General features: G+C 39.2%; 2 protein-coding genes across 5 annotated transcripts in view; both read left to right on the plus strand.

Annotated features, from left to right (window-relative positions):
• Positions 1-406: 406 nt before the first annotated feature.
• Positions 407-3155, plus strand: LOC143340186 (arylalkylamine N-acetyltransferase-like 2). Its single transcript, XM_076761852.1, has 4 exons — positions 407-726; positions 1839-2020; positions 2109-2269; positions 2407-3155. The coding sequence occupies exons 1-4, from the start codon at positions 522-524 to the stop codon at positions 2606-2608; spliced, it is 750 nt and encodes a 249-aa protein (XP_076617967.1). The 5' UTR covers positions 407-521; the 3' UTR covers positions 2609-3155.
• A 7218-nt stretch (positions 3156-10373) lies between these two features.
• Ccap-r (Crustacean cardioactive peptide receptor) overlaps positions 10374-13497 on the plus strand; it is a 41832-nt gene continuing 38708 nt past the window's right edge. For 3 of the 4 annotated variants that reach the window (XM_076762939.1, XM_076762938.1, XM_076762940.1), the window contains exon 1: positions 10637-11034. In XM_076762939.1, the coding sequence (XP_076619054.1) occupies positions 10858-11034 (177 nt within the window). In that variant the 5' untranslated portion in view covers positions 10637-10857. Of the gene's footprint in view, positions 11035-13497 lie in introns of all 4 variants that reach the window. The other variant, XM_076762937.1, reaches the window with a different exon arrangement.

Below are 13497 nucleotides of genomic sequence, written 5' to 3' on the forward strand. Positions count from 1 at the left end.
TGCAACAAAATGGATCTTTTTGTAACCTCACTAAATATATTCAAGCGACTCTCTATGCAATATTTCACAACTGGCGTGAGAAAATATTTACAAAAACAATACTTGCGAATAATAAATTGTTTCTCTAATTACCAACTCTTCTATACTTAAGGAACCGTTGTTAATAGCGTTTCAATGTACAGTTCCAAGTGTATATTCATTATAAATAAATAAATTGTACTTACGTAAACCTTGAAACATATTTCTGAGTGAAAACAATTAGAAATTTTTGTAAATAGTCATTTGCGATAATGGAAACTTCAATTTGAAAAGAATAATCTTCTTATTAAGGTAATCGCATATGTGCGACGTTATAAAGTCAAAGCAACGTTGGTGGCGGAACTCATCGAGTCTGATAGTGCTGACATAAAACCCGTTGCGCAATTTATCGACCATTCTGTATCATCTCGGTGATCTTGCAGTGAATTTTAGTTAGTTAAACTATTCACAGGCTTCTGTAAATCTTTCGTCGGGCAAACAGAATGAGTAAGAAATCGACAATCAAGTTTCCTGTAAAACCGCCTGGCCAAGCAAAGGTGTGGGATGTGATCGAGTATGTAAAAAAGAATAGTAAGGAACCACCGGTGAAGATTTTCATTCAAGAAATACCCGAGGACAGGTATGAAGAAATGCTCGATCACATGTGCACACACTTTCTTGCCGATGAGCCCGTTTGCAAAAGCATGCGTAAGTTTACGAAATAACAATCTCTCGATCTCCCACAATTTGGAAATACCGATTTATTTGAACGAACAATTTAACACTAGGTTTACGGTACGCGTCAATTTGATGCATTCGGATTCTAAACTTAACGTTATAGGACTCATAAATATTATTTGTTAGCAATTTATGTTGAATTGAATTGATGTAATGATATGGATGTATACTCTAATTAAAAGAAAAACTGCATTTTAATGCAACTGTCAACGTAGCGAATTATAATAAAAATATGCGCAACGAGTGTCCGTAAACCTAGTGTTAAATGTACTTCGAAATAGCTGTTATTCTTTCGTAACGCATCAATTCGTCTATGTAAATATTCATATGTTATTTTCAAATTGAAAGTAAACATAAACTGAGAAATAAATCCCTACGATAAATTACCATAAAAACCATACGGATACCTAGTTTTAACTATTTGACATTTATCGAGCAAATTATGTAACGTGTTATTATTACTATAAAACGATGAAATTTCAGCTGTTGGACGTATATTATGTTGAAGCATACTGTTTGCGAAAATACGCTAACGGTCATGCTCCCTTATTTTACTGGCATTTGTGAATGTGACACGGCAAAAGAAAAAGTCCACGTAGCTGGTGTATTTATATTTTAATCACATGTTTTCGTATGCTTCACATTAATTAGTTACGCGAGGCTACAATTAGGAACAGAACGATATATGGCGAGCGATCAGTTTCGGCGACAAATAAAAAAATAAAATAGAACAATCGGTAAAACGAACAATTCGGCCTACAAGTTTTTGGGCTCGGACTATAATCCTTATTTTGTTAATATATTATTCCTCGATGTTTATAACCGTTCTCATTTATGTTCCGTTTCGTCACGTTTTATCTTCATAGTTTACTAACGCTCTTTAACAGCTAACACCGCAATCAAAAACGTGAAATTTTTACAATTAATAACCAAGCGTTATCCAACACGTACGATAAAATAAACAATTTTAACAAGCTTTATAAGTTGAAGTATAGAATTGGAAATTTATCATATTGAAAGCTAGCAAACAATTTGTATATCGATAGTTTTAGTAATGCATTTGATTCCATCGGATGTTTCAGAGGGGATAGACGACCCGGAGTACGTAGCAAATTTCCGAAGTCTTTGGAAGGAAATATTGCATCAAGGAGTGTCCGTAGGGGCGTTTGCGGAGGACCCTAATGGCGGCAAACCAATCGTCGCAGGTTGCAATGTGCTGGGAATATCTTTCGAAGGAGAACACGAGGAGATTGATCGTTTCAAGGTGATTCGTTTTCCTTTCTTCCTAATTCTGAGTCAATGAAATATGGACTCGGATCGGAATAAAAAGTTCCTTGCAATACGATTTACAGTCGGAAAAGGGGAAACGCATAACACGCTTTTTAAATGAACTGTACAACGAAGCCGGCGTGTACAAGAAATATGGAGTAGACAGATACCTGTCCGCCATTGGCCTGTCCGTGGACCCGTCGTATCGAGGAGCTGCTCTGGGCGCCCATATTCTTAATGCCAGGTACGCAAGCTTGTAATTAAACAGTCGTCAGTTGATTATAGCCATTTCAGTATTCGAAACGTTCGAAATTCCAATCTTGCTTTCGTAGTCTCGCGGGTTGTCACAGAGTTATCGTCGACGCTTGATTTCTGTCGCAGGGAGAAGATAGGCAAAGAGTACAACATTCCGGTAACAGCCACGATATTTACGTCGCCGATTGCACAAAAGCTGTCCGAGCGTTGCGGTTTCGAGGTGCTCGTCGCGAGAAATTACGACGATGTCCTGGACGAGGACGGTACTCTAATGTTTCCAGGTATCCAGGCGAAACGTATTACAGTGTCGGCCAAGAGGCTGTTTTAACCTGGAAGATTAGGTTGTAAATTTCTTTTTGTGCTTCAGCAATTACTTTGAGTTAGAAAGTATTTTGTCTGTAGAATAAGTACATCAAAATCGAATGAAAGATGTAGCGTATGAGATGCAACTGCATCCTGAGAAATTGGAACTCAGCTTGAACGTAGATGTTGCAAGCGGTTCCTTTGTCAGCTCGGATATCAGCTAATAGTAATTATGACGTAGAAACGCACGTACAACAATTTATTACGTGTTTCTTAATCCTAACTGACAGCATAATTGAATAGCACGGCAAATGGTATTGCGATTGTCCAATGCACAACCAAGTCCCTAAGGCTAGGCACGCATTGAGCAGGTTGAATGCTGCTTCAATCGTCGTTTCATTTCTGTTGCTGTTCTGTTCAATTATCGTTACAGAATAATCCATTGGATTAATCATGGATAAGTTGAATTTCTCAAACGTTTCTTAATCTTTTCGCTTCAATTTTAGTTTTTAGTTTTCTCAGACACTGTTAAAGTTGATTTTCAGGTTAATTAAACATTTATTAAATTGCCATTATTCTGTTCTACATATAGAAGAGTATTTCTTTCAAAGGATCCATAGTGACGGGTTGTCTTCGCTTTTAATTTCCCGTTTCCGCGAACGAGGAAATGAAAAATTACGCTCGTTTCTCGTCGCGCTATTTAATAACAAGTAACAAACGCTAGAGTAAAGTTTTCCACCGACGCAATTTGCGACGGTTTGTCCCGTAGTCGGTTAATTTGTCAGTTTTGTTCCCCTTTCGCGCGTGAAAACGACTTGTCGCTAGTATAGTTTCAAGCGTTTCGCGTCCCTGTGAACGCTATGACTGCCCTATCTCCTTTCTCAGAGGTATGCTGATGTTCTAAGGAAGACGATGCTTCCGAAGGGAATCGTTTCTCGCTGACGTTTGCTGCTATTAGCACCTTACAGGGTCCTTTCAGGGATCGAGGCAGGTCTGAAACACTTATTCAGAAACTCCTCACACCCCTTTACAGACTTCCCAATATATTATTCCTTTCAGGCTTGGAATTTAGACGCGGATTTAGCCAACAATGGAAGCCACGAGTTTCGAAACAGCTCAATTCTCCGTTAAATATTACGATCCTTCTTCTGAGAAACGTTCATAGCTTTATACTGTTTTCTAAATCGCCAGAGAAATGTACAGTCAGTTTCGATAAGCAAAAGTAACGAGTGTCCTTTGAACGATGCGTCCAGCAACGATGACGTGCCGCGAATGATCAATTGTCCGTTGTAGGCTGTTCGCCTAACTGTTTAGTCATCGATGCGCGCCGAAATGCGGGCTATCTCGCTTCCGTTGGTTTCTGATAAGCAAAGACATTCGAATGCATTCGAGACTTGCGAGACTCGGTCGGCGACGTACGCGTTTCGACTGGCTAGCGATCGAATGCGGGCGCGTAATTAATTCGGTGCAGGTTTATAACTGTTAGTATTTGATGTTTAAATAATTACAGTCCATCGCAAATAGCGATACATCTACGTATTTTATATTGGAATTGAAATTAAACGACGACCTCTTCCATGTTTCCATGCTCTCTGTAAAAGTTATATTTATGAAGTTTTATAAATGCACTGTAATTCTTTTTTGAATGATAATAATACCATCGTTATATAAACCTATATAATATATGGGCACGAAAATTATACATTAAATGTATAATTTTAGAGCGGCTTTTGTATCGTAACAATTTTTGTTATAACGTATAATTTTACAAACTGTTCAAGGCGAACACGTTAAGTAAGCCACCTTGTATATCGATCGACAGCCACGGTCGTTTTTCTTGGTCGTCCTGACCGTTTCTTTGATACGCGACTCCCGGTGACAGCAAACCTTTTTACGGTATAATCCACCGAGGCTTTTGAAATTCCTGTTTTTCACGAAATTTCTTTTACAAAATATCCCGTTTCGCGCGGAGCAACTATTTCAGAACGATTTTCTATGCCCCATTCTTCGCTGAACACGATACCTCTACAATTTTGACCAAAAATAAATTGTTGCGTTCTAACCAAAATACTCGGAAAGCCTGAACAACGATTTATTTACCGAACAAACTGTCGATCGATACGGAGCAAAGAGATACTTATTATTATCGTTTCAAAAGTTAATTCTGCCCGGCTTGTAGCTATCGCGATCTCACAAGTATTAAATCAGGACTGGTCCCGAATGAAAGACAGAAGAGACATTGACTTTCATGTAACAGGTTTGCACCAGAGTAACTTTAGTGAAATGGAACAATGAAGTACGAGTAGCACATGGTGGATTTCAGTCGTTCTCGTTGGAAAATATTTTTTTCAAATTTTGTTCTACGCAAACAATATTAAAAAAAAAAAAAAATAACGATCGATCAAAAATGAAGATATACGCATTGTATTAACTCTAAGGTTGAGTCACAATCATTTCACCAACAATGTTATCATCGGTGCGATTTTATCCACATCGAATTTCGTCGACAATGTTTATTTATCGTCTGAAATCGCCGATAATCATTTCACCCACACTAGCTGTCGTTGAACAAAGTATATGCGTCATAGGTTATCGCCTACGATGCATCATTATGTACAGGGTGTTGCTAAATCACCTGTCACAGGTGCCACAGGTAAATTCTACACCCTTGATATGATAGAAAATACATTACATTAGATCATATTGCACCGACAATTCCAGGTAAAATACTGTTTTTAATCAAAATAATTACAAAGGGTCGAACGTCACGCGGGACAAAATTTAAGGTATAAAAACATTTAGTATCACGGTAATCAAATTCTACGTATTCGTTTATATATTTTTATTAAAGCCTCTGTTACGATGGATGGGAGCATAGGCATAGAAAATCGAAAGGGGAGGGAATCGCGTACCGAAATAAAAAGGTTAAAAACATTGATCCGATACACCCCCGCGGAGGTAAAGTTCGCGAATGCCGGGACTACGGTTCCGGTCACGTTTCGACCAGGATCTTCTTCGCACATGCGTACAAAGTCATCAACTCCTGTGCACGCACGGTATTGGTCGCGGAAGTGTAAGTAAGAAAGCGGAGTCGCCGGGAGTTTGTCGCGAACTCCGCAGTCGCGTTCGGCGCGTCGTACGAGCAAGTACGTTCTCGTTCGTTCTGATCCCGTTTTCCATCTTCCCCCTGAACCTTTTCCCACGTAATCCTCCCTGTTTCGTTGTCCCCGTTGTATTTCATCGACTCCCGCGACAACGCCGTGACTCAAAGGGACGATCAAATATGTACCGATCTTAAAAAAAACGGCCCAAGGATTCTCGTCGAAGGTGAAAAAGCCAACGCGGCGCTTTTCTCTTGTTCTCCACGATCGTCCTTGCTATAATTGTCGGCCAGAATTCATTCCTAGTGCGACAAACATAATTTTATTTCAATAAGAATTACGACATATTTCTTTTATGTTCTTTAGCCTTTCTCGGTTAACTCTGTAATCGTCGTGATTAATAGTTGTCCTTTTCATTCTTCTTGAAAAGAAATTTGGCAAGGTTGAACCCACAGACGAGCAAAAGTATTTCAGAATGAATATTATATTCGAGTAAATGTCGCAAATAAATTGCTGTACATTGGTCTCTATTGGTTATTTATCGTTTGGATAAAAACAAACGCGTAATAACGACGAACAGAGGCTGTGTCTGCTTTTGGTTCGTTTGAAGAATATTTCAGTACGCTGTAGGTTTTCTATTAGAAATAATTCGTTCCTGTGAAAATCCTTCGACCGTTTCGAACACGAATTTATTCTCATGGGTTAATTCGATATAGTCCTCTCGAAATAGATCGAGCCGACGAAAAGGTAAAAGACTGTAACCTGTTGCGTGACGAGGAGAGATCGTCGACGCTCGTCAGTGTTTCTCGAAAGAAATATATTTTGTTAGGTTCGATTTCTCGAAATTGGATGCCCGACCGTTTGCAGTCTATCCTCTAGACATTCTGCTGAAGAAGATTCACTATAGTTTACTCTAGACTAGATCAAAGAAGTTCGTAGAACGATTGATTTTAGACCAAAGTCCGTCCATTGTTCCATTCATTCGATTGATCCCACTTCTCGGAAAATACACGAAACGACAGGAATCTGTGAAAAATTGCAGTGAAAATTGTGCAGTATGTATGGACGGATATTTTAGATAAGTTTAATGCAGGGTAAGCAATCTTCAGGTATCAACTTCCAGTTTAACATACGTTCGTAATTTGTGCAAAAAGTAAGAAAACAGAAGTTATTTTTCTTTGCAAAAAAGTAATTAAAATGTCACGTTCTAAATTGTAGAAACTTTCATTTTAGAAATAATTATTTGAAGAAATACATCACGATCTTTTGTTGTTTACTTGGAATATAGTATTTAAATAAAACATTCGACGATACACACTGTACAATTTTATATTTGACGTGGGTGTTTGCGTTCCAATAACACATACTGTTAAATTAATTCTTACATTCGTTAGGTTTCTCGGGATTGACGTTTAATATTTATTCGTATTCGCGCGTTCCGACATTTTGACGCACGCGAAAGCAATTAATCCATCATACGGCAGTATTCGCGAACGAAGGAACAAAAGGATCATTCACCGACGAAAAATTTATTAGGTATCAATTGCTCGCGAAAGTGAATTTGCCAGGAATTGGCTGGAACGCGCTGGACACATCGATTCGTAAAAGGGAAATAGAACACACACAGAACTGTGACAGGACGAATATTATCTCTGCTTCCTATCTCTGAACGAAACTTGCAAATAGAACGCGGAAAAGTCGGCTTAAAAATATGAATATGCCAAATCCGTTCTTTTTTTCCACTGCTTTAATTGCATTTGCCCATTGTTGGAGAACAATATTGCTGCATTTGTAATACGATTTGTGATTACAAATTTTTAATTACTTCGTGTTTAGTAAATCTACGCGATTTAAGTTTGATTCTCTTCAGTGAACGTGGGCAAGGTACGTCGAATCTTTTGTAGGAATTCGTAATAACGAGAATTCCTTGATCGAGAGAGTTCAGGCAACGTATTCAACAAAACTATTCCTTGTAAAGAGAAACACGATTGTGTACCAGGGCATGCAAAATGGAATAAAAAGGAGATTTATTGAAACATTATTTTGATGAGTATTTCGATTGTCGATTATTGAATAGAATCCGATAATGACAACAACGTTCGAATTCAAAGGATTAATATTTCAAACGCGTGTTTGTAACCTGAATTGAATGTAATATGTAAATACGTTCCATTATCAGTCTCTTTTATTTTCCAACGAAATTACGTGGATCACAAGTAACGAAAAGGGGACGACGCTAAATACGAGGATAAATTAATTTAAATGTTATCTACAGAAATGAATTTACTCGACCCAAATATTCTATTCCATAAACGCTTTTTGCGTTCCAAAAACGAAATTCCTCGTTGAGCAGGGAATTATGGTTGAATTATAAACATGAAAAGAAGAAGATCTTGATGTTATTACAGCGTTCATGGAATTTTTTCTTCCATTTTCCACGATGCTATATTTTCAACCTTTTGTAGGAACATTTTGTCGGCCATCTTGTGTTTATGAAAGCTGCTACGATAATGAAAAAGGACAGACAAAATCATATTCGTATTTGATACGCCAGAAACTGCTCGGTTCATCGTGAAATTCACCTTTTTATGAATAACTCTACGTTACGTTTGATACAAACGATATTCTCTCAGCCGCGGAAATAACAGTTTTCTTAAGCACGGAAGATGGAGGTCGTCGAACGTCGTCAAGGATCGTTGCTTGGATTTGTTCTATAGACGACGAATGTGCGTACATACGTGGGTATAAAGCTTGTACTCTACTTCCGTCATATCTCACCGTAGTGTCTTCGTTTTCTCTGTCCCGGTATCTACTCCTCGAATCTTGCGGAAAGGTCGGTACGAGAAATATATGGCCGCTATAACGAAACTCTCCCACGTAGCGAGGAAACGTTACTCCTTCTGAAACAGGTTCTTCTCTTCCGCAAATCCTGATTTTTACGAGTCCCATTTGCTACCGGTCACGTCGCGGCCTTTTGTGCGCGTCAACATCGTTATATTCTTTCTCTCGGTTAGGTTTCGTTCGAAAACATTCTACAGGATCCCAGCTACCTCAAATTATCAACGTCTCGGGTGAAAACTTTGATTGCATTAATTGCTAGTCCCGTCCGTTCGGGAATAAAATCGATCCTTCGTGCAACGCCACGCCAAACCCATTATAGCGAGCATTTGCCTACAGGTGGGCAACATTTTAGGGGAAATTCTGCACGCCAAAATAAAATATCAAGAATAACGACATCGTGAAAGACTTTATCGAAATTCGAGTGGACTAGTATAGCACTACAACTTTATTATGTTGCGTTAGTCGAAGAAAAGTAACGTCCAGTGATTAGAATCACCCTGTACGGTTAGCTAAATTACTTGAATTGGTTTTATTTCGCGAGTAGAAAGTTTTATCGTTCAATGATGGGTGATATAGCTCCTCGAGATTCAAAATGAATGTTTTGATGCGATAACATATCTTCTTCGTGTGTAAATAGCTGCATTTCAGTCATAGAGGATTTACGTTTTAATACGAGCGTCTCGCGCCTCTCGAAAGCTCCAGCGATATCAATGTACAAAGTTTTCAGTGAAAATCCACGTTTTCAAACTAGCCTTTGGGTCCTCTTTAGGAGACGTTAATTTTGTAGACTATATAAATGGAACGCGCACGGAATCGTCCAAACACACAGTGATTATAACAATAAAATAAAGACACAAGTATGAATTATGTTTATTTAATTTATAGAGTCGCTTTTGAAGCGAGTCTTGACCGAAATAGATTAATGATAATGAACGTTCGTAAGACGCGAGATATTTTTGGGAATGGCTGTTTCTTGAAAAAGCTAAAATTACTTCAAAGAAAACTTCGACTATGTCTATCTTTTTCCATCAAAAACAAATACCAACCCTTCGCTCAACAATACTGAATCTCCGTGTACAAAATCCTGCGGTATTTCCATTCAATAGTTTTAATAGGATTTCAGCAAGATTCTGTGTTTCGTTATTTGTACTTCAGCTGTCGTCGAATCGAATCATCAATACGCACCTTTTGAAAGTTCCGACTACTATTCTGGGCCTAAATTTTTCGTTTTAGAGTTAGGCGTGGAGTGTGGGTTATAACAGTTCTTAAAAGATGAATATATGGAACTAGCTAACAAGATCCCGACAAGATATAAACAGATATTACAAGATAACGCGACGTTGGATGAATTACAAGCACGATCGATTTTAGATTTCCATTTTATGAAGGCACGAAGTCCAATAAACACATCTGTCTTTTCGACGTGAAATATGTTTCTGGTTATTCAAATTTTCCGCAATTCGACGAACTATATTAAAACTAATACGTTGGAGCGATAATAATAAACGTTACATAACTTATACTCGTATTAGCTCGAGTAATTTATGGCCAAACTCGTTTTCGACTAAAGTTATCATTAAATAGACTATTTATTCGTAATGAGTTGTCGACTTTCAATTCTTTCAAAATACATTCAAAGGAACATTAATTTGCCGGTAAATATAATTAACATTTAAATACAATCATCGATAGTAGCTTTAATTTATATTAATTTAATCTCCCGTTATCAGAGACAAACCTTCAATTGACAAACGCAATAATTAGAAGTAAATATTTTATCATACTATTCGGTGCATTTAGGTGATGAATTTCATACGGTTAGATAAACGATCATCGAATAAAGTGGAATCGTATTATCTATAAAAATAGAGGAAAATAGAGAAAAATAATAGATCAGCCAAGAAAATTGTTGCCATCGCGGAAACGCAAATTTCGAAAGCTGGAGCATTTCCAGTCGGTTAATAAATTTATAAATTGCGAGCACCGTCGTTAGCTTCGTTACTTCCGTAGCCAGTCGTTTCTAGTGAAGTATTCTTCTCAGGGAATCGAGGTGGAAAATCCTAGTTCCCCGATCAAAGGACCATCGACCGATTCGTATAGTTCGAAAAGTTCCTTTGAATTTCGCCCTTTGACTGCTGGAAGGATGTGCAAAGATCGATCGCGTGGACTGTAACCAGGGGGTCGCGATAAATCGACCGAGTAATCGAGCAGCTTCCGGACGAGGAGATCATGAAGTCGTCCGGCGTTCGAAGCGACGAGTATTTTCGCGACGATGCTCGACGACGCGTGAGAACTTAAATCCACGGAACTGTTAAAAACCGCTTTGGACGACATGTCCGTGGAAGGTGACGCGGAACGGGGAACAACCGAAAGGAATCAAACGAAGCTGGACGAACCGAGTCGGGGGAATCAGACGGAGGATCGCTTCGACAGCCTTCCGGAATACGTCAACGTCACTTTGTCCGACGCGAACGCGACGGCCGAGATCGACTCCTTCTACTTCTACGAGGTGAGTTTCAGAAAACATGCTAAAAATACAGAGGAAGAGCGATAGCGATCATTAAAAATTCATGGACCGTTCGTTTCGTTAGTTTGCGTAATAAATTAAAAACTACGAAGTGTAGAAAAAAATCTCTGATCTTGAATTTTTATGAGAAGACTGGTGCAAATGTTTACGAAATTTCGCTGAGTATGTTTACTTCAGGCGTTCGCAAACTTCTGTAATTAACTGTATTTACATTTGGCGAACGAAGGGCTCTTGCGGTTCGGCTCATAGTTAATTTATACTCGATTCTCATAATTACTTAATCTCGCGCACACTCCCCTTTTAATTAGCATTCCCCACAAACCGCGCGAATCGTGTCGATGATTTTATTTTGTGTACTGTATCGCAGGTGTTAAGAGATTAACATAGGAAAGCCTGAATAGATTTCATGGGGTTCTTTTTCGCGGGAAAGCTTCTCGAGGAAAGCAAAGAAGGCGTTGGAAACTGCGAAAAAGCCCGGTTGCCGCTTCATTTTCTACGTCACTATCGACTTCTTGTATAAATCTCTCGCGCCTGATATTTCGGCGGGAAGTTCGCGAAGGTTTAAAACGAGGGGGTTGTTAATGGCGCCCGATCATAAATCGCGCAACGTTCCCTGACAGAACGGATGGATCCTTTAGAATTTCCCCGGTCGCGAGGAGAAGGTAGACACCTCCGGAAATTATTTCGTTCAACGGTTTGGCGTTTCGACGTAACGTTCAACGAACGCGGAAGTCGAAGCGTCGCATACGAATGAATTCTGGATGAAATTGGGACGGAGAAGATCAACCATCTTGTAACGAAACGTTCGCTCATCTTGCGACTCGGTGTCTCTCGGATCGTGGAATTGATAGAGGTCTGCAATTTCTTAGAAATGGGGACCAAAGATAAATTATTACGAGAGGAATCGTTAATTGAATTTTAAATGAAATATGAGGGGTAATAAAAATATTGTTCCATTAGGTATGTAACCATTATATTCTTGGATTTCGCCGGTGTCTTGAATCAACTGTTCGCCAGGTCTGATAACGCGTTTCTCTTCGTAATTGGATCGTTCTGTGGGAATTGATCCCAACGTTTGCTCATCAATTAATGGAACGAAATGCAACTATGCGCGAGTACTGGACAAACAGCGTTTGCAATTACCGGAAATTATATATTCGGTGTCGCAACGAGAACAACTTTCAACGACAGTTGTTTACTGTCTTGATGGAAGAGAGCTCTATTTTAAAAATAATCTAATTTCCTTGCGACACCATTTCGCTAATACTTTTCTCTCGGACAAAAGGATCGAAAGTGAAACGTTATTGGTGTTTTTTCGAAATATTTTACAAGCACGTTTTCATATAAAACGTTCGATCGCGATCACATTTCTTTATTGCGCCCTCATCGTGTACTGTTCGGGAGTGGTTGTGACAAAAGAAAGTTTAGATACTCCTAGAATGACGTATTTATGGTATACCTCGGTGGAACATAATGGAAAACTGTGATAACGTCGGATCCGCGTACTCCTTACGACCCGTAAGGTTTCTTTCATTTTCTCGCGATCTCTAGCAACATAAATTTTCTTGCAAACATCTCCCGTCGCTCAGGATAAAAAGACGATATTTCAGAGCGACCACCATTGTACCCGTTCGATCGCGATCAAACGATCCTACCTCCGAGGGATTAAAAATTGAAATCAGAGAACATTGACTTCTTTAGGTCTGGCGGAACTTTGCCAAGCTAAGAGTTAAATCAACTTCTGTCGAAAAAAAACAAGCACGAAGTGTGTACCTGTAATAGGAAGATAATTTCGTTTCTCGTCTTCTTCGAGACTTCTCGAACTGAAAGGTGCTGGGGCTGGACGAGACAATCCCATTTCCGCCCTCGGTTCGTTCGCCTTTCAGTCGAAGAACGTGGAAAGTATATTCAACTTTGGACGGGATCTATTATAGTAAGAGGATCCAACTATTTTCAAGCCGTTTTAAATCGAAGAACCTGATAATCTTATGAAATCTTCTTGAAAAGTTGTAGTTCGTGTAAATAGACTTTCAATTTTTTCCTAATTTTATTTCAAGCTTAATATCCAAACTGCGGACGATAATCTAGCACAGAGGCACGCTGATCCCCCGAAATTCGATTTTGTCCAATCGGGGTGGACCGTGCCGATATTTTCGACGGGCGTTAAAGCGAAATTTATGATTGTTTGAGTTCCAATGGAGATGGCTGTGACGTTCGGGGACCATATTTCTCCGGTGCTCTATTCCCGGCGAAGTGTCGAAAGAGAATCGTCGCTGTTCGAACGTGAAATTGTCGTAGAGCGCACGCGTCGCGTCGGTTACGGACGAGGATCTAGCCAAAACACCGCGAAAAGCGTCGGTGTTCGAATTAAAACAGGCGCCTGTGCGTCGTCTATGGTGATTCGTCAACGGTGGACGCCCAGCGTCTTGTCACCTGTGTTCCTTT

This window comes from Colletes latitarsis, chromosome 3 (assembly GCF_051014445.1).
Source record: "Colletes latitarsis isolate SP2378_abdomen chromosome 3, iyColLati1, whole genome shotgun sequence".
Lineage (NCBI taxonomy): Eukaryota > Metazoa > Arthropoda > Insecta > Hymenoptera > Colletidae > Colletes > Colletes latitarsis.

Excerpts from the sequence above, each read along its gene's own strand:
- LOC143340186 (XM_076761852.1), top strand. The coding sequence starts at position 522 with ATGAGTAAGAAATCGACAATCAAGTTTCCTGTAAAACCGCCTGGCCAA. Across the intron at positions 727-1,838 it reads GCCCGTTTGCAAAAGCATGC|AGGGGATAGACGACCCGGAG; the intron begins GTAAGTTTACGA and ends CGGATGTTTCAG. Across the intron at positions 2,270-2,406 it reads GCCCATATTCTTAATGCCAG|GGAGAAGATAGGCAAAGAGT; the intron begins GTACGCAAGCTT and ends TTTCTGTCGCAG.